A 22678-nucleotide genomic window follows, 5' to 3' on the forward strand; every position below is an offset into this window, starting at 1 on the left:
AAGCTATTTGAACAATGTGAATGCACATAGTGTTTTTTGATTTATTTCAATTTTCCCCACAATTTTTTTAAGGCAATACTGCGCTTGTAGTAGCAGTACTTGAAGCAGTAGTAGTGGTAGTAGTTGTAGTAGTAGGGTACAAATATTACCGTAAGGGTCAATTGATCATCTTCCTTTTTATTTCCTGAAAGTTCCAAATTAATATATTAAGTCATTCCGGATTTAATATACACCCTTTTGATAGCCCGTATACACATAGCATGTTTTGGTTTAGTTCAACACTACCATCAACCTTCTATGAAAGGCTCGCCTGAATGTCCTTTATCTTTTTTTGAAATCAAGAGTCTAACATGTACATTACATGTACCAAGAAACATGTACCCAGGTTATAAGGGGCTATTTCAACCCCGAAGGCCTTTTTTTAACTTTCTTAGAATATTTTGAGCAAAATGGCTATCTCAAAATTTTTGTCGGATGCATTCGGAGAAAAGCAGACGCACAAAAAGAAGAAAAGAAGAGGGGGGACCTGTTACCCTCCTATCCCTTTTGACTCTTAAAAACGACACTAAAATTGCTGATTTCTAATCAACCGAGCAACATACAAAGTTTAACCTACCATCATTTCCATAGAAACCTTTAATTTTAACGCATAGATTATAGTACCTACCCTGAGGTTCCTGGAGGGGGGAGGGGGAGTATACCCAATGACATAACTACTCAACTTTTCAAATATGCTTAACAAAGTTACTATCTAAAAATGTTGTTAAGTTTTTGAGAATATGATGAGGGGGGGGGGGGCTTTGGTTACCCTCCAATCGCTTTTAACTATTAAAAAGGGTACTAGACCTTTCCATTTGCAATCCAATGAGCCCCCTCCAAAGAAGGCTCTTGTGTTGGGTTTATTCTTTAAGAACATAATTACTGGAACTTTCACCTACGCTGAACAAAGTAGCTGTCTCAAAGCTCAAATTGGACATATTTGGGGAAATGATGGGCGTAGGGGGTGACTACTAGAAAGGGATCTGTAACTTGTAATTTTCAATTGAATGAGCCCCTTCCGAAGTTACTTTGGCAAATTCTTCTATACGAAGTGCCCTAGGCTAAAAAAAAATTGGACCTATATCGCTCTTTACTTAGGCAGTGCCATTGAGTCGCCTTTGATCTTTTGACTGTTTTTAGAACAAATGGCTATCTCAAAATTTCTATCAGATGAGTTTCAGAAGAATAAGATGTATGGAGGAGGGGGCGGTAGCTACCTTCCGATCACCTTTACTCTTAAAAAGGGAACTAAAACTTATAATTACCTGTCCAATGAGCCCCCTACGAGGTTTACATAAGCCCCCTTTCTATAAGAACCTTATGTGCCCCAGGGCATGAATTACAACTCTTATCCTGAGGGTTGTGGGGAGAGGGTTGTCATCTTCAAACACATAATTTTTGTACTGTTCAACTACCTTTAATAAAATGACTATCTTAAATTTTATTGGACATTTTTTGGGAAATGATGGGCGGTTGGGGGTGGGGGGGGGTTGCCATCAAATCGCTTATGACTATTAAGAAAAGCCCTTTCCCTTCCAATTTCCAATCAAGTGGTCCCCTTTTGAATTTGCTATGACAACTCCTTCTATACGAATTGCCCTGGTAAAAAAAAACAAAAAAAAACATAATATATTGTGCCTCATCGCTCTTTGCTTAGGCAGTGCTAATGCGCTGCCTATGATAAATGAAACTTGAACCCCCTGTCCTGTAACAGAATGTTCACCTTTTTGACCTGTAGACCACTTCTTGGTTTTAAGCCGATACCAGACATTGGATCAACCTAGCCGCCAATTCTCCATTATTAACGAAAAAATTTTTTCCGCAAAATAAACTATTCAAGAAAAGCAAAGAACCCCATTAAACCAAAAATCAGCAAAAGTCGAATTAAATAATCTACCAATCATAAGACTACCACAAATCAGCATCGATAAATAAATGAAATCAAAAACGAACAATAATAGGCAGCGCAATAGCGCTACCTAAGTAAAGAGCGATATGGGCACAATGTATTATTTATTTATTTATTATTACTATTATCATCAGTATTATTATTATTATTATTATTATTATTATTATTATTATTATTATTATTATTATTATTATTATTATTATTATTGTTGTTGTTGTTGTTGTTGTTGTTGTTGTTGTTGTTGTTGTTGTTGTTGTTGTTGTTGTTGTTTTTGTTGTTATTGTTGTTGTTGTTGTTTTTGTTTTTGTTGTTGTTGTTGTTGTTGTTGTTATTATTATTATAATAATAATTCTTATGATTATTATAATCATTTTTCTTATTTAGACCAGGGCACTTTGTGTCGAAGGAGATGTCTCAGAACCTTAAAAAAGGGCAACTAATCTCCCAAGCCAACCATTTCCCAAAACACATCCAATCAACATTTTGAGATAGCCATTTTGTTGAATATAATTGAAAGGTCAAATTTTGTCTTTGAGAATGACAGCCCCATAGCCCTCAGAGAAAGGGTTTTAAGTCATGTCCTGGAGGAAAGAAGTTCTTAACTACCCCTCCCCCTCCCAACAGTCTCCAAGACAAGGGTTATAATTTGTGTCCTGGGATCATAAAACTCGTAAAAACACGTATAAACTTTGGAAGGGGCTCCTTTGATTGGAAATCAGATGTTCTAGTGCCCTTTTTAGATTCAGAGGGATGAAAGGATGGATGCCCCCTACCTCATGTTTTCCTGGAATGCTTCTGACATAAATTTTGTGAAAGCTATTTGTTGGTGTAGAATTTTGAATTGAACTCATTCGATCGAAAATACTCTTTCTAATAGTCGGAAGTGATTGGATGACAAGTAATCCCCTTCCATGCCCACTATTCTTCCAAAACATCCAATCAACACTTTTGAGATAGCAATTTGTTCAACGTAGTTGAATGGCTTGGGAATTATTTCATTGAGAATAACAACCCCCCTACAGCTCTCAGGGCAAGGATTGTAAGTTATGCCCTGGATCGTATAAGGTATATATAGAAAAGGGATAATACAAACTTCATAGGGGGATCATTAGATTGGTATTCAAAAGTTCTAGTGCCTATTTGAAAAATTCAGAGTGATCAGAGGATGAATATCCCCCCCACACCTCATATCTTCCCGAAATACATCTGATTAAAAATTTTGAAATGGGGTTTTGTTGTCTTAGAAACTTCGAAAAGAGCTCACTTAATTGGAAATTGAAAGGGCTAGTGCCCTTTTAATAGTCGAAAGTGATTGGAGGGTAACTAACCCTCCTCAAACGCCCACCATTTCTCCAAGCACATTCAATCCAAATTTTTAGATATCCATTTTGTTCAGCGTAATTGAAAGGTTTGGAAATTATGTCTTTGAGGATTAGCACCCCCGACAGCCCTCAGGGCAAGGTCAGTTATGCCCTAGGGACGTATAAGGTTTCTAAAGAAAGGGTGATTGTATAAACTTCGGAGGGGGCTTGCTGGATTGATAATCAGAAGTTCTAGTAGCCATGTTAAGATTCAGAACGATTGGAGAGTGGATAACCCTCCCACCTCCAAACCTCGTATTTTCCCATATAGAAATTTCGAGATGGCATTTGTTGTCGTAGAAACTTCGAAAAGGCTCATTCAATTGGAAACTGAAAGCACTAGTGCAATTTTTATTAGTCATTAGAGATTAGAGGGAAATATGCACCCTCAATCATGCTCACCAATTCCTAAAACACATCTAATCAAAATTTTGGGAATGCCATTTTGTTGAGTTTAGTTGAAAGGTCTGGAAACTGTGTCTTTGATAGTCCCCATACCTTCTCAAGACAAGGACATAATTTGCACTTTACTGGAAAAATGGATATGGATTGTCAGTTTAGCATAAATATACTGATATATATATTCCTCAAAGCTTTAATAATTTTAATTTATTACAGTTAAAAAATTAAAACATTATAAACATTTCTGGTTTATTTAGATCATACAATAAATAACCGAGTCAAACTCAAAACAAGCAAAGATTAACATGAGTAGGGTGGGCAACCCCCATGCCTTCTCAAGACCAGAACATAATCTGCACTTTACTGACAATAACATATATTTAAAATGTTTTCATTTTGCTTCACTTTTTACTAGATACTTTCCCTTTTTACTTGGTTTCACTTCCACTATTTTTACTTTTTACTAGATATATGAAGAGAGAAGTTCTCGTCCTTGCACTCCAATTACAGCGTGAGTGGCTGGTGCCCTTTTTAAGAGTACCAAAAGATTGGAGGACATGCTGCCCTTCTCTCAAGCCCATTTATTTTCCAAACGCAACCAGTCAAAACTTTGAGACAGCCATTTTGTTCAGCATAGTCGAACGGTCCAGCAATTATATCTTTAGGGATATTAGGTATGTCAACCCCCCACAAATATACAATTGGCCCTTTATGCTTTAAGGCTAAATGTTTCTTTAAAAATAAATCAAAAGGCACTGTCTTAAATGGTTGCCAATAAGACTCATCAGCAATACATCGAGAACGACTGGGGATATTAATTTGAAACGTTTGGGGATACTACTATTACCACTTCTGCTTTTACAATTTAAGTAAATGAAAAATTGCAAGTGTATCCAAGTGGTCAAAGAGCATAGATAGACTCTTTTGGGAATGATACTAAGTTTTATTTTTAGTTTAACTTAAGAACCTATAAAATAAATTAAGAAGTACTGCTTGTGACAGGATTAAAAATTGTTGAAATAATTTCTGCAACATACAAATAGAAACCCGTACTGTGGATCCTTATAGAAAAAAACTAAAAATATATGCAATATTCTTTCCGTAAAAAAGACGTTGTCAATAAAAAACGAACAGAAATTATTTTAAAAACCTTTTTCCAAAAGACAAGTTTTTCAAAGAAAATTGAAGAGTTCCATTAAGCCAAGAATGAGCAAAAATAGATTCAAATAATCTTGTAAGCGTAAAACTACCACAAGTCACTATAATTAAATAAATGAAACTCAAAACGGACAGAAATTAAAGAAATGGCCGAGTCTAACTCAAAACAAGCAAAAACTAACATGAGTCGGGCTGATAACCCCTTTCCCATTTCAGGACCAGAACACGATTTGCGATTTAGTGAAAACAGAATACGTTTTAAATGTTTTCACCTTTTTTACTTTCATAAATAAAAATTACCAGAACCTTAACGAAGAAATGCCGGTATATGTCAATTTAACTGACAATCCACGGTAATTTGTTTGTTAGTTTTTTTTCCAGTTAAGTGCAAATCTGACCTTTGAAGTATGTATAAATTGTTGAAATTGTTATCTGACTTTTTGAACTATTTTTTATAAGGATTCTATCTCAAAATTTTTAGGTGATGCATTTGGGGGAAAATTGCGTTGGAGGAGGAGGCTAATTGCCCTCCGCTCACTTATGACCCTTAAAAAGTGAACTAGAACTTTCAGTTTCCAATCAAACCAGCCCTATCTGAAGTTTACACGAACATCCTTTCCATAAGAGGCATATATACCCCCAGGGCATAGTTTACGACGCCTGTCCCCGGGTCCTTGGGGGTTGTTTTGACACAGGAGGTTTTGTTATCTGATATTTGAACTAATTAGAAAAAAAATGTCTATCTCAAAAAGGTTTTGGGAGCTTGTTTCCCTTGGATCTCTTTTGACTCTTAAAAAGTGAGCCAGAACTTTATATTTCCAATCAAATGAGCTGTCTCTGAAGTTTATACGAGCATCCCTTCGATAAAAACCATATATGTCCCCAGGGCATGACCTAGAACGATTGTTCCCGGGTCCTGGGGGGTTTTGTTGACACCAGAGTTTCATTTTTATCTGACCTTTCAAACATTTTCAACAAAATAGTTATCTCAAAATTTATACCTGATGCGTCTGGGGGAAAAAGGGCGCAAGGAGGGGGCCTAACACATTATCACATACAAAAATCTCAACTTCATCAGTAGCCTTATAATCATAATATCCATTGTTTTCAAAATGATGACGTAGTAACCATATTCTCTTATTGTTCCAACAATTTAAACAAACACTCCGTTCTTCTTCCCAAAACAATATAAAACCACTACAATACTAGTTTCTTAAAAATAAACTAAAATCTCGTTTATTGTTTTTCCCAATCAAACCTGAATAGTTATTTTCCAACTGATCTCAGTTATTGTAGTGACCATTAAAGCATAGGAATCTTCTACAGTGAGAGTCACAAAATTCTTCAATACAGCAGTTAAAAATATAATTTTGAACTGTATATCCTGTGTTTAGTTAAAAAGGATTGCAAAATCTGTACTTTTCGTCACATATATCTAAAATACTGTATATCTCAAAGAATTATCACCTGTAGAATTTATATAAATATAGTGGACACATGTAGTATATTTTTCACTATTAATTTTCTAGTCTCCAAATATTAACTATTAAACTATCTCTCCAAGAAAGAATAACCTTCTTTTTATAGTACCCTACTAAGACGATCGTCTGTTGGCTCTCCAGGAGAGAGGTTGGAATAGTGAATGGGTAATGATGAACTAAAACATCTGACGAAATACTTATTCTTTGATGGAGAAATATTTTCTTTTCAAAAGTTTAAATTCTTGGTCAACTTGAATGAGACTCAAGGTAGACTTGGCTTGCTAAAAGATGAAAATTAAGTTTTGGTCCAATAAGAGAGGCACACTTACTCCCGCCGTTTATCCGTACCATTTAACCAAGCACTTGGAAAACTAAAAGTTGTATGACTATTTTCCTTAAATCTACTGCCCTTAAATCTACTACCGCGTGGGCGGATAATAGATAGACTCATCTATTAACAAATCAACTCACATCATTTTTATACAATTCTAATAAGGGGATATATAGGCTATATATATATATATATATATATATATATATATATATATATATATATATATATATATATATAAGTAGTATGGTTGTATGCAAAACTGCGGTAAGTCCATTAGAATAACCGGTTACTATCCATGTTTGCAGTCGTACGCACGCCTCATTAGAATAATCTAGCTAGCAAAATTTACATAACTGGTTTACATAGCAATCAGATCTGGTCAGGAACCTTACCTAGCAACCAGATTGTTTATACTACAGAGGGTACATCCCTTTTGCATACTTCCATGAGAATCTCATTTGCATGCAGATATGAGGGTCTAGCAGCCATCCATAGCAATCAGATCCAATACAAGGCATATATATATATATATATATATATATATATATATATATATATATATATATATATATATATATATATATATATATGTATATATATATATATATATATATATATATATATATATATATATATATATATATATATATATAACTGAATACGTTTAGACAAGTTATGGTTTAAACTTTTTAATGTATTTGTCAATCTGAAGGCCTTAGATGTGTTAAACTGGGGGTAGATATTCCCAACGGTTTTCTTTTGGAGTAGTTTCAATAATTAATTATTTTGAATGGTCAGCTGTATGAAGAGATGATTAAAAAAATATTTGCATGTATTTTAGCAATTGGGATTAAAACAATTAAAAAGCTTAAAAAGAAAACAAAAATTTTGAAGCTTAGTAGAAATCGTTGTTTGTAATTGCATGTCACGTGCCAAGTGCGACTTGCCACAGCCTTATTTTACCTCCACCCGGAGGACAAAGTAAATGTAGAGGGTTTTTGGTTACTGAATTGTCAGATTGTAGAATCCATTTTAATGTATAAACGTAATACGACTGTTCTGATAGCTATAATTCAGTTTTATTCATCTTAGGTATTAAATTTTTGAAGTTCACATGTTGTATTTACGCTATAGTTTACGTTTTAAAAGTTTATTTACGGTTTTAATGTATAAACGTAAAATGATGGTCATGGTAGCTGAAATTCAACCTTATCCGTCTAAGGTATTAAGTTTTTGAAGTTCGCAACGCTATAGTTTACGTCAAAGATTTATTATTTAACCACTGAATCATAAGAATGGAACAATCTATCTCTTTTATAGTCATTAAGATTACATATGAAGCAATTGTATTTGCTATGACACGTGATGTTCTTGTAAAAATTGCCGTTGCAATTCCATCTACATTATGGTTAACAATAAATCAGAGTTTCTTACTGTTTTAAAAAACAGAGGTGTAAGAAAGAATAAAATTTTATCGTAAAGAGCAAGGTGTTGAGGAGCTGACAACCCCTTTCATATACGGAATAATTTCTGTTCGTTTTAAGTTTTAACGTAGCTTCTTACTTTCAGTAAAAAAACTTGTTCCTTTACATAATTTCTGAACGTTTTTGAGCTAATTCAGGTTTCGATTTTGGTTAACCGTACGTGAACAATTCAAACGAAATTTACATACTAATTTACTTTTTTTTAAATTGATTTTCCGAAATTTTGGTGTGACGATTTTGAGAAAAAATAGGAGGTGGAGGGGACCTGGTGGCCCTCCATTTTTTATTGCTTAAAAAAAGCACTAGAACTCCTAATTTTAGTTACGAACGTTTTTATTAGTAATAAATATATCTAACTTACGAGCTCTATGTAATGAAACGTACGTAAAGAACATCTTACGTAACTAACATCTATGTTCCCTTATTTTTTTTTAGTATATTCTTTAAGAATCACCTTTTAATCACAAAGCTCGTTTAATTAGAATAAATAGCTCTTATGAAAGTACTAATAAAACTTTAGCGTAAAGAACGAGGGATTGACTAGGGGTGAACCCCCTCATATACGTAATAATTTTCATTCGTTTTAAGTGTTAATGTTAATCCTTACTTTCTGTTGAAAAAATTTGTTTTATACATATATATATATATATATATATATATATATATATATATATATATATATATATATATATATATATATATATATATATATATATATATATATATATATATACATATATATATTTAATTTTACTGGGAAATCCGGTGACCCCTTCATAGAAATGTCTCTTCCCCCATGAAAAATTCCTCCACGGAACGATCTTCCCACGTAGCCCCGACACCCCCCCCCCGACTTTCAGAAAAATACTCGTGAAAACGTCTGTATACTTCCCAATAGCCAATGCTATATGTAAACACTGGGCAAAGTTCATAAATTACAGGTCTTACCCTGGAACTGCGGGGGATTATGTCATCCTCAATGACATAGTTAACATGTTTTTGACAATACTGAAGAAAAGGGCTATCTCAAAATTTTGATCGGATGACTTTGCAGAATTATGAGTGTCTTAGGGGGCCTAGTTGCCCTCTATTTTTGTTCACTTAAAAAGGGCCCTAGAACTTTTAATTTTCATACAAATCAGACCTCCCGCGATATTGTATAAAACTTACTATGATGACTAACTTGATAAAACTTAAATATTTGAAATCAGCATAAAAATCTAATTTTTGGATGGATCTATTGGTATAAAACATCCGTATTTTAGGGTTTCGGTTACTATTGAGCCGGATGGCTGCTTACTTACAGTTCGTTACCACGAACTGTTTGAACTGTTTTCAGCTTAAACTGTCTTTCTTTTTTAGTTCTCTTACCAAAACCACTGGTGTCACTGGTGGGATGAAAATATTAAATTAGAAATATCTTTTTACTGTTATTGTAGCATCTGTAAAGGCAGTTATCATGATTTTACCAGTTCTTATGAATTTACTGCAATCAATTTAGAACATAAGGATAGTGGAATCTATGAGGTGAATCAGGAGGAGAGGAGAAAAATATTGAATGAAATGAAATCAACTAGAATGGACAGAAGCTCACTTTTAGATAAGTCAAGTGAAGAACTAGTGGAAGAAGGAGGGTCTCTTACTGCTCTATGAATGATCAAAAACACAACTATATCCTTGGAAAAGGAGGTATAGCATACTAGAAAGGGATAATGAAGAGAAAATAAAATATCAAGAAAAGCAGTATCCCCCTACAGCAACTCTTCATATTACTTGAGAAATTACAGAGAAGATTTATATAAAAGAAATAGAGCACACAAGAATTTATCATCGTTCTGGAAGAACTACCAATCGTTAATCCATGCCGAATTTCGGTACTAATGACGATTATGAGACTATTTTTGCTTTTATATATGTAATCAATTTTCTTTTTTTCATAGTGTTTTGCCCTTAGATTTTCATTACAGCTAGGTTAAAGAGTATGTTTAAGCAATGATTTAAAATAATTCTACCGAAACACAAAAATTATTATATAACGCAAATACGAAAACATCATTTCCAATTGTCTATGCATCATAATAAACATTAAAGTTACTAGTGTATTCTAGAAATAATGAAAAATTACAAAGTAATGCGTATTTTTTTATTGAAATAAAGACATGTATATTATCATCATATATATAAAAATGAATGCTTTGAATCCATTCCATTTAATGCTTCATCACGTTTTCTCTTGACATGACATTTCTTTCATTTTGTAGTCATAAACGAGTTTTAACTTGGTTCTATGTACAATCGAATCAAACATTCCATCATTGGTACTATTGGAATTCATTGAATATATCTGTTGGTAAGCAATCAATGATAGTAATAATGTTCACCTGCGCTTTTCATTTCATCTTAATACCTGTTTTTATATTGTCTGCCAATGCCATTTTTATTTTAATTTCAATTTCACTCTCTATTATTACATTGTTTTTATTTAGTTTGTAGTTTTAGCACTTGGACAAGATATGCTATGCGACATTAGTGCTGCAGTAGGCGTTTCTTTTTCCCTTTGCTTTTATTTGAATTCTAATACCAGAAAGGAGGCGATAAGATCCACCAACGGGTAACGTGTTACCAGAACCATGATCAAGAAGTTGACCTTCATCATCAACTATTAGCTTAAGGCTTGCATTATCTTTGAACATTAACTTCTCAAGAATGCTACTCTTGCATATCCACCATCATAAGATTTGAATTTGTTCGATGCTCCAAAGGAATTTAATCTCTGAAAATTATAACAACGCACACATACATTTCCAATAATATCTCTATTATTGCTTGTGGTCCCCACACTAAGAATTTAAACGAACCTAACTGGATAGCAGTTCACTTAATATACTCTAGATTAAAATTAAGTTATGTTACCATATATAACTATAGCTGAAAAGATGGCAGCACTTGAGGTAGTGAAAACCCGTCGCCATCTAGAATTTTAAATTCAAATCTCATTGAAAGTTTTTCCTATGTTGCTGACTCCGTAGTATTCTATGGTTGGTCATCCAAAGCAGTTAATATATTGTACGTTTTTATCCTTATTAATTTTGCACTCGAAGGATAAAGACATACCTATTTTTTGAAAAAAGCTAAGATGATATACTTCAAGAAATTGTGTGCACTTGATAAAGTTTTCGTTGCGTTAAATGCTGACAAAAACAAATATTTGAACTGTGTGAGATAAGCAACATTATAACATATGTTTTGTTTATGCGCCAAAACTGCAAAATACGTAATAATAATGTTATATTTGACATTGAAGTCGGAAACAAAATAAAAATAACATTGGCAGACAATATAACAACGGGATATTAAGAAGAATTGATGAAAAAAGAATAAGCAAAGCGCATGCGAACATTATTACTATCATTGATTGTATACAGACAGGTATACTCAATGAATTCCAATAATACTAATGGTGAAATGTTAGATGCATTTTTTTGAAACCATGTTATAACTCGTATATGATACCTAAATGGGATAAGTGTCATGTCAAGAGAAAAAATAATGAAGAATTTTATGGAATGGGTTCAAAGCATTCATTTTTATTTTTATGATGATATTCTACATGCCGTTATTTCAATGGAAATGTTTTGTGCATTATTTTGTTACGTTTAGTTTATTTTTAGAGTAGGGCCTACACTAGTAAATCCAACGTTTCCAATATTGCATAGAAAATTTGAAATGAAGTCTACGTATTCTCGTTTTGTGATAATAATTTTTTGTTCGTAAGAAGTATTCTGTATTATTGCTTAAACATACTCCTTAACCTAGCTTTAATGAAAATTGAAAAGTAAATTGCTACGTGAAAAAAGAAGATATGATTTAAAAAAAGAAGATGGAGAGCTTCTCTCCATTCTAGTTGATTTCGTTTCATTCGATATATTTTATCATCCTTTCCCGATTCATTTACTCTAAGATCTAACTACTCTAAATTGATTGCATTACATTCATAAGAATTAGTGAAATCATGATAACAGTCTTTACAGATGCTACAATCACAGTAAAAAGATATTTATAATTTAGCATTTTCATCCATTACAGCTTTCTTTGAAACTACCAGTGAGATTGGTTCGGTAATAAGACTAAAAAATAAAGACAGTTTCAGCTTAAACATCTTTATTGCTTAAAATTCACTATTATATATCCACAAAAAGGGGTTCCTATGATATATCATACTTTTGCTGTGTTGGATGCACATATTATGATCAGACATATATGTTCGTATTCAGTCAGAATTTCAGTCAGTAACTAAAATGAAAATACACTGAGTTTGTTTTCATCCATCGCAGACTCCTGGTGGAATTGGGAGGGATACACCTAGAGTAGGGTTTTACTTACTTTAAAAAATAAACACGGATTTTGCTTAAAGGTACTTAATGTCTAAACATATTCAAAAGATTTGTTCAAAAAACACATATATTTACATAAAAATAATAGTTAGAGTCCTTTATTAAACCACTAAAAATGGGGGTTCCTTTGATATAGCATGCTTTTGTTTTACCGTGTCGCCTGCACTTATCACGATCAGGTAAGTCCCTTGGTGTCGACTGCGCGAAGAGTTTAGCCTCGTCTTCGGGACGATAATGAGTCCCTCCAAATTTATGACAGTTAAACTCTTCTAAATCTAAAAGTGGAAGTTTGGGGGTTAGAGCTTTTAATCAGAACTTTGTCTGTGGACACGCTACCCTTTACGTACAGTGCGTCAAGTCCGAAATAATTGCATATCTCTCGGAATGTTTCCTGAACAGTACTCAGTTCTTTGCCAGTTTTATTATATAGTGTAATCACTCGGTCATGAACTCCCAGCTGGCTTATGTGGCGTAATGTAGTACTCCAAAAGCTTTTATCATATTCAAAAATATTTTAGTTAACTTTCAAGTGTTAACAGTCAATTTCTTCATGTTCCACAGACAATAACAAAAATGGACGTACGAATATAACACCACAAGAAGAATTTTTTAAACATATAAATTCAGTGTCACATTGTCCAATTATATTGAAAACTATTGATGTAGTATCTAAGTAGAGAAGTGCTTCGTCAAACTTTTGTGTGTATGCTCAAGGTTAAAAAAACTTGTTTCGAAATTGCGAAAGAATAGTAGCTTATTGATCCCAACAAAATAGGTTACACAACCAGTATATGAATTCCTTCATGTCTCAAACGGTGCCCCGTAGTTTAGATATATCTTCAGTAACATGGAGCAGTTAACTACGTTTGGGAATATATCACTTTCCTCATAGAGCTGTTATATCATTGCTTAAACTGTATACGAATTTTTTTAGTTTTTTTAGAACATAAAGAGTTTACTTTGATGTCTCAAACATCGTCCTATAATTAAAAATATATCTTAAATAACTAAGAGCTGTAGGAATTCCAAGCTAAGTTTCAATAGTGTGTGTCACAAGGTGGACAATATAAAGAGAATACATTTGATTTACTGTTAAGTATAATGGAGAGAGAATTGAAATGGAAATTATACCAAAACATCATGTGTCTTAGCAAATACATTAGCTTCAGATGTAATCTTATTGACTATGAAAGAGATAGATTGTTCCAGTCTTATGATCCTGTATTTTTTACCGTGAACTATAGCGTAGAGAACTTCAAAAATTCTAATAACTTACATGGATTTTGAAAATCATTTGCTCATTTTGAAAGCTGTTTCAAAACTGATACTGTTACCGCATTAAAATAGATAGATTGATAGATAAATGTTTATTTACAACAATAAAAACAAACTTCGATTACTTAAATTAATATCATTGAAATCCAGATTTGGAATTACTTGGGCTCAGGATAAAGGAAGATAACCAGCCTGCTACTTTTGGCCGTTCAAAATCAGCAATACCATCATCTTACATTGTCATACAAAATACAAAAGTGTTTGTATTTTGTCTTTTTTATTGCAATCGTAATCTTTCTTCAGCTGGATTAAACAAGTTATTTTCCATGCTCATAGGCCCTTCGCTCTATATTCTACAGTTAAACTTATGCTTTATTCTGATTACGATAAATATCTACACAATATGAAGGGAGGCAATGAATTTATAGGTGATGCCATTTCCTCAATATTATATATATAATAAACATTTATGTATTTCCTCAATATATATATATATATATATATATATATATATATATATATATATATATATATATATATATATGTATATATATATATATATATATATATATATATATATATATATATATATATATATATATATATATATATATATATATATATATATATATATATATATATATATATATATATATATATATATACAAAAACTATGCATGTTACATGTTTATCTGCTTAATTTTGTTTTTGGGGTGTAAAGGTTCAATATATCAAATTTCTTTTTTAAATATTTACATACGATTCTACGATGGATGATGTTATCTATTTAACGAATAATACTTTACAGGAATTTTATTACATCGTGTATTTTTCAGGCCTTTGACAATATTCGACAAAATCATCCAGAATTTTTCAGCAAAGTTATTCCAGTTTCTGGAGATATATCCAGGGATGAACTCGGAATATCTCCCCAGGACTTGCAAATGATGTCTGACACAGTATCGGTTGCATTTCATTGCGCTGCCACAGTTCGCTTTGATGAACCGCTGAAGAGGGCTGTTGAGTTGAACGTTAAAGGAGTAAAGCGAATGCTTGCAGTTTGTAAGAATTTGGCAAATTTGGAGGTAAGGGGGCGTGTAGTACCTTCTAGTTATTAGTGTAAATACGGAAGCCTCTAATATTAATTAATTTTCGGGTTAAGAAATTACATTAAAGAAATGTTTTATTAGTGAGTTAATCCCCCATAGCTGGCTCCACCATTCGTTTAAATTTAAAACATTTTTATTTTTCTTATGGTGCACCGGCTTGTAAATGCATAATCAGGATCGTAAATATATTATTCCACCAACATTGTGTTGCAGTGCAACACTATTGCTTACAAATCTTTTTTCCCGCAATATTCAATGTTTGAAGCTCCCAAACGCTAAAACATACTCACTCATTTCAGTAGTTTACCAAATAAAATTCGTTTTTATCTTCATGTTGCACAGGTGTTAAAAATTATTTTAGCTGGGAAAGTAAATTTTTTCAAAACAATTTCATGTTGTAGTCCTGTAGAATCTTAAATTATCTCTGCCCTTTTGTATTTAATTCGAGTAACGTGATGGAAAGCCATAGCCTTAGAAAGTGAGATACAACAACATTTTTTGTACAGCCTACATTTTGAATATCTACCTCAAAGTCTCCCTCTTTACATCCTTCCAAGGAGTTCTGATTATCCTTAAATGCTTTTGTACGACCTCATCCTGCCCCAATTGGGAAAAACTTGCTTTTTGTTGAGCCCTAGTTTGGTGGCCAAAATGGATGACCGTTGGCAATTTGTCATCTTTCATCCGCAAAATATGTTGTAGCCATTTAAGTCTTTATCTCAGTATAGCCTTAGAAGGCTAGATACAATCACATTTTTGTTAGAGCCTGTTTGAATCTCTTCTTCATAGCCTCCCTCTTTACACCCATCCAAGAAGTTCTGATTACCCTTAAACCCTTCTATATGACCTCCTCCTCCCCTACTTGGTAGTTACCTGCTTTTAGTATAGCCATTCATTGGTGAACAAAATGGAAAAAAATTGGCAAACTTTCATCCTTCTTCCGCAAAATGTACTTCAACCGCAACTCCTGAAAGTGTGTGAGCACGTTCTGTGCATACAAAGTATGCAAAGAAATAGTCTTTATACAGAACATGTCAAACTATGTATCTGCTACTGTTATATATAGTTAAATGTACTGCTCTGCTACTGCGGCCTGTGGGTTACAAGTTTGACACCATTCTGTGGGGCCTTCGGGAGTTTTACTTGTATTTAGATAGCCTATTTTTAAGATAAGATTTATATTCACAACGGCAAACAAATTTCAGTTTAGATAGACCATTGGCTAAGTCCTTAAGGCCCGCCTCTACAAATAAACCGAAAAAGTATTGTGCCGTGTGCTGTTTTATATAAATAAAAGACTTTTGTTTGGAAGTGATAAAATTCAAGTCCCGTGAACTTCAAATCAAAATACAACTTAAATGACATTCATCAGCATCCTTCTGCTAGGAAGGCCTATAAAAGAAAATATTTTACTCGTATGGTTAATATATTTACTTGAAAATTCTTTACACAGAAACAAAAGACAGAGCATAGCCAAAAAAGATAGAAGGACAATTGACCTAAGCAAAACAGTTAAAATCACAAAAAGAATTCAGTAAAATTCAGACACAGTACTAAGGTTGAATTTTAATAATTGAATAAATCCAAACACTTAAAAATAAAATTTAAATAAATTGCAAAATAAATCAACTCCTAATGAAATGTGGTTAAATGGGAGGCATTCAGATTCATTGTGTTCTCAAAACTCGAAATGTTTTTTCTCGGAACTAAGAAGATATATTTGATATTAGAAGTCCAAAATCTCAGAAAATTAATGATAGTAAACATGAGTTTTGTACAAAAAACACATTTTTCTGACTTCCCTTAGAGTTTTTCTGCCTGCTCAATTAAAGAGAACTTACTCCATCAGAATATATTACTGCTGACTTCAGCAGGAACACACCAGCTGGTGAATGCCCACCAGCTCTTCAATAAAGCATACACAGGAACTGCTTTTAGCTAACACTGTCTCATTCGATATTATGTATGCCCAAAACTAAAAAAGGGCCCAGGTTAGTAGTGTGCCATCAATCTAACGACAGCCTCAGGGGGTATACTATTGGAGCTATGAGCCCCTCAAGACGTTATTACATGCAACTCGGTCTTACTTAATACTCTAGTACACCTGTATGTTACCTAATCGTATAGTACACCTGTATGTCACGTAATCGCATAGTACACCTGTATGTTAAATAATAGGAATTGTTTTTTACTTATACTAATGTTTTCATCAACATGCAGATGCTTGTTATGTAGTCTTGCGTGACTTGTTAGAGCTGAGGGTCTGCTATTCAAGTGGGTAACTGCCAGTTGTAAAAAAAATTATTTTGGTCCAACATTTACTTGAGAAGATGACGTAATCTCACTTGACTTGTTTCTGTTCCGTTAGACCTTTATAATCCAGCGAAAACAGGTTTTGAAGGTCCACGATATTTGACTTGTTAGATCTAACGGTTCATTTACCTCAGTATTGAAACACAGTTCAGCATGTTTACATAGAGGATATTATTCTTGGAATATTCTTTGCAATGGATGCTTTTAATCTATTGGAACATGAAGGTCCTAGCAATGGCCATATGAAACCTAGAGTACCTTACCTAGCAGTAAACATTGCGGTATGTCGCCTAAACAGTAGGGACTGTCGCCTAACCCAAGAATGGGACGGGATTTTTGCAAGATATGTAATATCATTGCGCAAAGTTGGAAGAAAAGTTATTTTTTGCAGCAAAAGTGAATTTAATACATATAAAACGGTTACACGACAGATTAAATGCGGTAGTGAAATATATTGAAGACATTGATCAGATTCAATGTGTAAAGAAAGAATGGGTTTGTGACTATTTCTTCTTCGATATTTTAATAGCGAGAAAGAATCTTCATTCTTTGCTAGTCTATAATCGGCAGTAAGAGTGTCAAGATTAAAAGAGTTTGGGTTTGAGAAACAAAAACATAAGGAATCTAGAGACTTTGGAAAAATATTTGATTCTAAATGATGATTTCAAGAGTTATCAGTTCAAATGAAAACATTTGTTTCAAAGAAGCTTAATAACGTAAAGAGAAATGATTTTTTATCTTTCGACTATTGAATAAAACTTTTACATCGTGAGCCAGACGCTTTACTCATTTTATTGCCATACTAATAGAAACAAAACAAAATGATATTGTTCATTTACTTTTGAGCTCTATTTAAATTCAAGCAACAAATTAGTTGAAATTAAAAAAAAATCCTGTATTAACAGGGTTTTTAACGTTCCATGATTAATCCTCCTCCTACAAACTTTCATTTTATCAATCACAAGCCAGTGTCTTTTCTGAAGTTAGACCGTCAACACTAATAAATGTTTTACACATGTCTATTATGTTTGTATACCGTGGGTGGCTGGTTATCCTATGAGAATTGTAGTGTTGTTGATGACTATAATGAAATGTGCAGATTATGCAATCCAGGTAGATTGCATAGAGGATATGCTCTGCGAATTAAAGACTGTGTTTTTTGTCTTGAAGATGTTTGTTACTCTCGAACTATTGATTTCCTATGCTCCAATTGCCTTTATGATAAGTACGATCAATGGGAAAATAATTACACTGGTATGACTGGGAAAAACTTTAAACGTGATTTTAGTTTATTTTTAAAAGATTGGTATGCGTCGTGGTTTTAAATTGTTTTAGGAGGAAGAACCCTGGTTACACTTCAATTGCTGGGATAATAAGAAAGTTTGGCTTTTACGACATTGCTGTGGAGATACTAGCTACTATGATTATAAGCCTTCAGACTTTTATTTGGCTAATACATAAAATGATTTTTCATATGAGACACTTGTGTAAGACCATGCTTCAAATAAGCAAATTGAAACACATGAATTTCATAAAATGAAATAAAATGGTACTATTGACTTTAAAGGGAGATATAATAAAAATAAAGTTGGATTGTAATGTAGAAAGTCTGACCAGGACTTTGCATGTCAAGATGAGTACAAGCTGAATCCTGATGAAATGCCACCATTTATTGCTACTGATTTATGCCCAAACATGAAAGAAGAAACCTATAGAATGAAGGATTTTTTTGTAAACACAAGTTTCTTCATAAGAAATCCAGAGAAATATTAAATCCTCCCAATCTTAGGGCGTTGAAATGTATGTTATACAAGTAGGAAAGGATTTTTTCAACCAGAAAGTCGTTCAATTGAGGATTGTGTAGATAAACACTGTGAAATTCACCGTAAGTATATCCACGACATCAAAAAAATAAAATATAATAGCGTATGAAAACCACAGTTTTTCGTTTTTATATATTGTACTTGTGTCCGATTTTCAATAATAGATTTTCCACTTTGCTCAACAAAGATTTTTTATGAGAGTCATGTAGAATGTATACGGTAGGGCAATAGGATTGAAAAATTCAATATTTTTACCTGTTTGAAATACAGATAGCCAACGTCCCGTCTTTACAGTTGATAGACTACTATTAACAATAATACGGGTATGGTTAAAACTTTGAATATGTTCGAGAAAATCCGAGGGTATGCAATAGGATTTGTGTTTGAATATGTACAGATCCAACTTGAATACAGTGATTATTGGATTAATGTTCACGGTGCATAGTCTATTAGAACACTGCCATCAGGGTTAATTTTTCAATAGGTCTCAAATTTATTTAGTTACCATTTTTAGTTACTATTGTTATTACTTATTATTATATTATTACTTATATACCTATATATTATTATACTTATATATTATTTTTACTTATATATTATTACTTATTACTTATATTTTTAGTAACTATATTATTTTAGTTACTATTGATTTAGTTACTATTTAGTTACATTGCTATACTCTCCATCAACAGTTTTCCAAAGGTACATTCTAAACGTATAGTGGCCGTTTGGACAATAAAGAAATCTTGAGTACTAGACTAATCCAATACAGTTATACAATGAGTTTTTGCAAACATTGCATTGGTAATACCATTTTCAAATAGTTGCAAACCCCAATTTTGAGATTGCGTTGTCAATTCTTGAAAACTGTAGGATTTAACAAAGGATAAACTATAAGGAGGAACTCCATTGACTTTACATACAAGAGATGAAAGTCCTAAAATTTCAAATTTGACTGGAAAGCTTGTCCATGATCCAATTGCACTAGCACTTTTTACAAAATCCTAAGAAAGCTCAGAAGGAATTTTGCCATTGATAAATTGCCAGATGGTGTAGGTATGTGAAACCAAAGCAATATGTCATGGATTCATGATTGTATGTGGAACGAACAGTTTGATATTATTTTGACTAACTCTTAATTTTTTAATTACCAAAGGACCTAATATTATTCGAAACACTTTCCTTGAAATCATTCCTAGAGCCTCAAACGTGTAGTCAAGAAGACGTTAAGTCTCTGCTAACCGATGTAATGTTTTTTTTAGCCAGGAGTACTGTAGAGCAAAACGACTTGGCAAACCAATTGCAAAGACCAGGCCGACCACAAGACAAGAATCATAAAACAGTATAATATTAAACAGTTTTGAAAATACAATAAGTCCACCTTGCGGAAAAAACTATAAAAACACTATTAAAAATACAGCATTGAGCTTGAAACTGCTGGTATGGAGACTGAGAAAAAAATTGTTGTGAATAGAAAAAACGCACCCGCTTCCCGCCAACTACTGAATTTTCTCCGCATCGATACTATCTTTATCTTATGCATACATCTTGATCGAAACTTAGGTAATGGCCGTTTGGTTGTACCCTCATACCGTCCGCCCAAGCCTAGAATTTGTCCAGTAAGGCTGACCTGGCATTTTTTCGACTACAACTGCATAACTTTTAAACTTTAAAGAGCGAATGACCATGTCATTCACTCTTGGAACGAAATTATTGTCATAAGCTTTCATGTTTTTGTAACACTATTTTGATAGTTTCTGTAAACACCCATGTCAAAATTTTAGTTTATAATGTGTAGGCACCCTCTTGCAAACTTGAATCTTTTTAATGTTTTCCAGCACCGTTGATACCGTTTCTTATCATCCACCACAAAAGAACGTGGTGTATAGCAATATTCCATTTCGGGTGAAGCTTGGCAATAAGTTTTTGTTTTCAAGGTCTCTATTGAACATCCCAATTTTCTACAAAAAAATATTATAGGGACTGAGTTGTTCCCTAGGCACCGGTCTGATTATGAATCGGAAAACAAAATCCTTTACCAAGTCATAAAGTTCCACTGGTATTTCACCACCAATTTCGAAAAATCATCCCTGCGGTCTGTTTTCCTCAACAATAGAAATGTCGGAGAAACTCGGATCACAAGAATTGTCTAGCCATTTGTAAATCATACACGACCAAGTAGTGAGATATTATTTGACTTTTCACCGGTGCCTTGTTCAGTCGCATCGGCTTCCAGGATACGAAGTTCATGAAAAACATACCTTCCTTTCATTGACCTCTCTACAAGTGCTGATCCAAGTTGGTAATAAGACCTTTTTTGCTGATTTTAAGCATTAAATCCACTACCAGATAAGGAGTTGAAAAAGTATGTCCCAAATCCAATTCAAATTCCTAAAAAAAAATTATCCATGTTTTTACAGAGAATATCCAACAACATCAGAAAATCAATTTCCAGGTTCAATTTATAATAACCCTCCACTTTTGTAAGCCCTGCTTTGGCCAAAATGTTCTCGCGAATTCATAGTCAGCAGTGGTGCGTTGACGCTCGTGAAGTAAATCACAAAGCGCTTTGATGGGTGACAATTTTTCCCACGTAGCCTTGAGGTGAAACTGTAGTACTCATATGGATAATTGCCCCCAATCGTCAATAAATAATACATTTTATCATTTGGGAAGCACTATTTAAGAAGGAAAAAATTAAAAAAATTCTCGGTTTTTTGTACTTGAGTTAATTGGCTTAAGGATTTGGAGGAAAAACTATGAATCTTAAAAGATGATTTTTATTCAAGCGCATATTACCATTTTAAAAAATTTCCGTTTGAATACCTAGAGCAGCAACTTCTCAGATGATTTTGTTATGATGTTATATGAAAAAAACCCATCTAACCATGCACCATCTACAACTTCACCTTTTGCCAACATGCCAACGCTATTAATGAATCTCAAATTATACTTGGAATTGTGCATTTAAACCAGTGGAAAATATTGTTGCTTAACATGTAAATTACAAGATTTACGTGCCAATCCACGAAAGTTACTCCCTCTCAATAAAATAGGTTAACTTAAATGATTATGGTCACGGACCAGCGTTTCCGCATTACCCTTAAAAATTTTCCCCTTACAAACCCAACACATTTTTTAAGTACCATCTCGTCCTTTGGTGATAGTCATTGGATAATTTACGTTGAAAAGCCGTGAAATTGCCTTATTTGCTGTTTTAATAAGTGCAACCATGGCTGCATCTACATAACCTCCACCACCATATATCTAAAATACCTCTACCATGTAACAAACAGGTGTACTATACCATTACGCATCATGAAGGTGTACTATAGTATTGCACCGTGACCAGGTGCACTTAATAGCGTCTTGGGGGATTGGTAACTCCAATTGTATACCCCTATGAATCTCGTCGGATTTTTTGATAACACATAATTTTGTGCTATATACAAAACTTGTTTTACTACGGAAATAATGAGGGCTGACATGCTAAAAGTTTCCCCCTAGATAAAGGTTTTGGGTCAAGAGAGAAAGAAAGAAGATGTGAAAAGGAAGAAGATAGTCCGGAATTAGGATTTAGTAAAAGTTGTAAGAAC

The 22678-nt window shown here is 33.2% G+C and overlaps 1 protein-coding gene across 1 annotated transcript in view; it reads left to right on the forward strand.

The window, feature by feature from the left end:
- Nucleotides 1-22678, forward strand: part of LOC136032027 (putative fatty acyl-CoA reductase CG5065) — a gene marked incomplete at its 3' end in the record, with an annotated part of 82337 nt that overhangs the window by 10917 nt on the left and 48742 nt on the right. The window contains 1 exon segment of the mRNA XM_065712113.1: nucleotides 14674-14922. Within this exon segment, the coding sequence (XP_065568185.1) occupies nucleotides 14674-14922 (249 nt within the window).

Source organism: Artemia franciscana, chromosome 10 (genome assembly GCF_032884065.1).
Source record: "Artemia franciscana chromosome 10, ASM3288406v1, whole genome shotgun sequence".
In the NCBI taxonomy this organism is placed as follows: Eukaryota; Metazoa; Arthropoda; class Branchiopoda; order Anostraca; family Artemiidae; genus Artemia; species Artemia franciscana.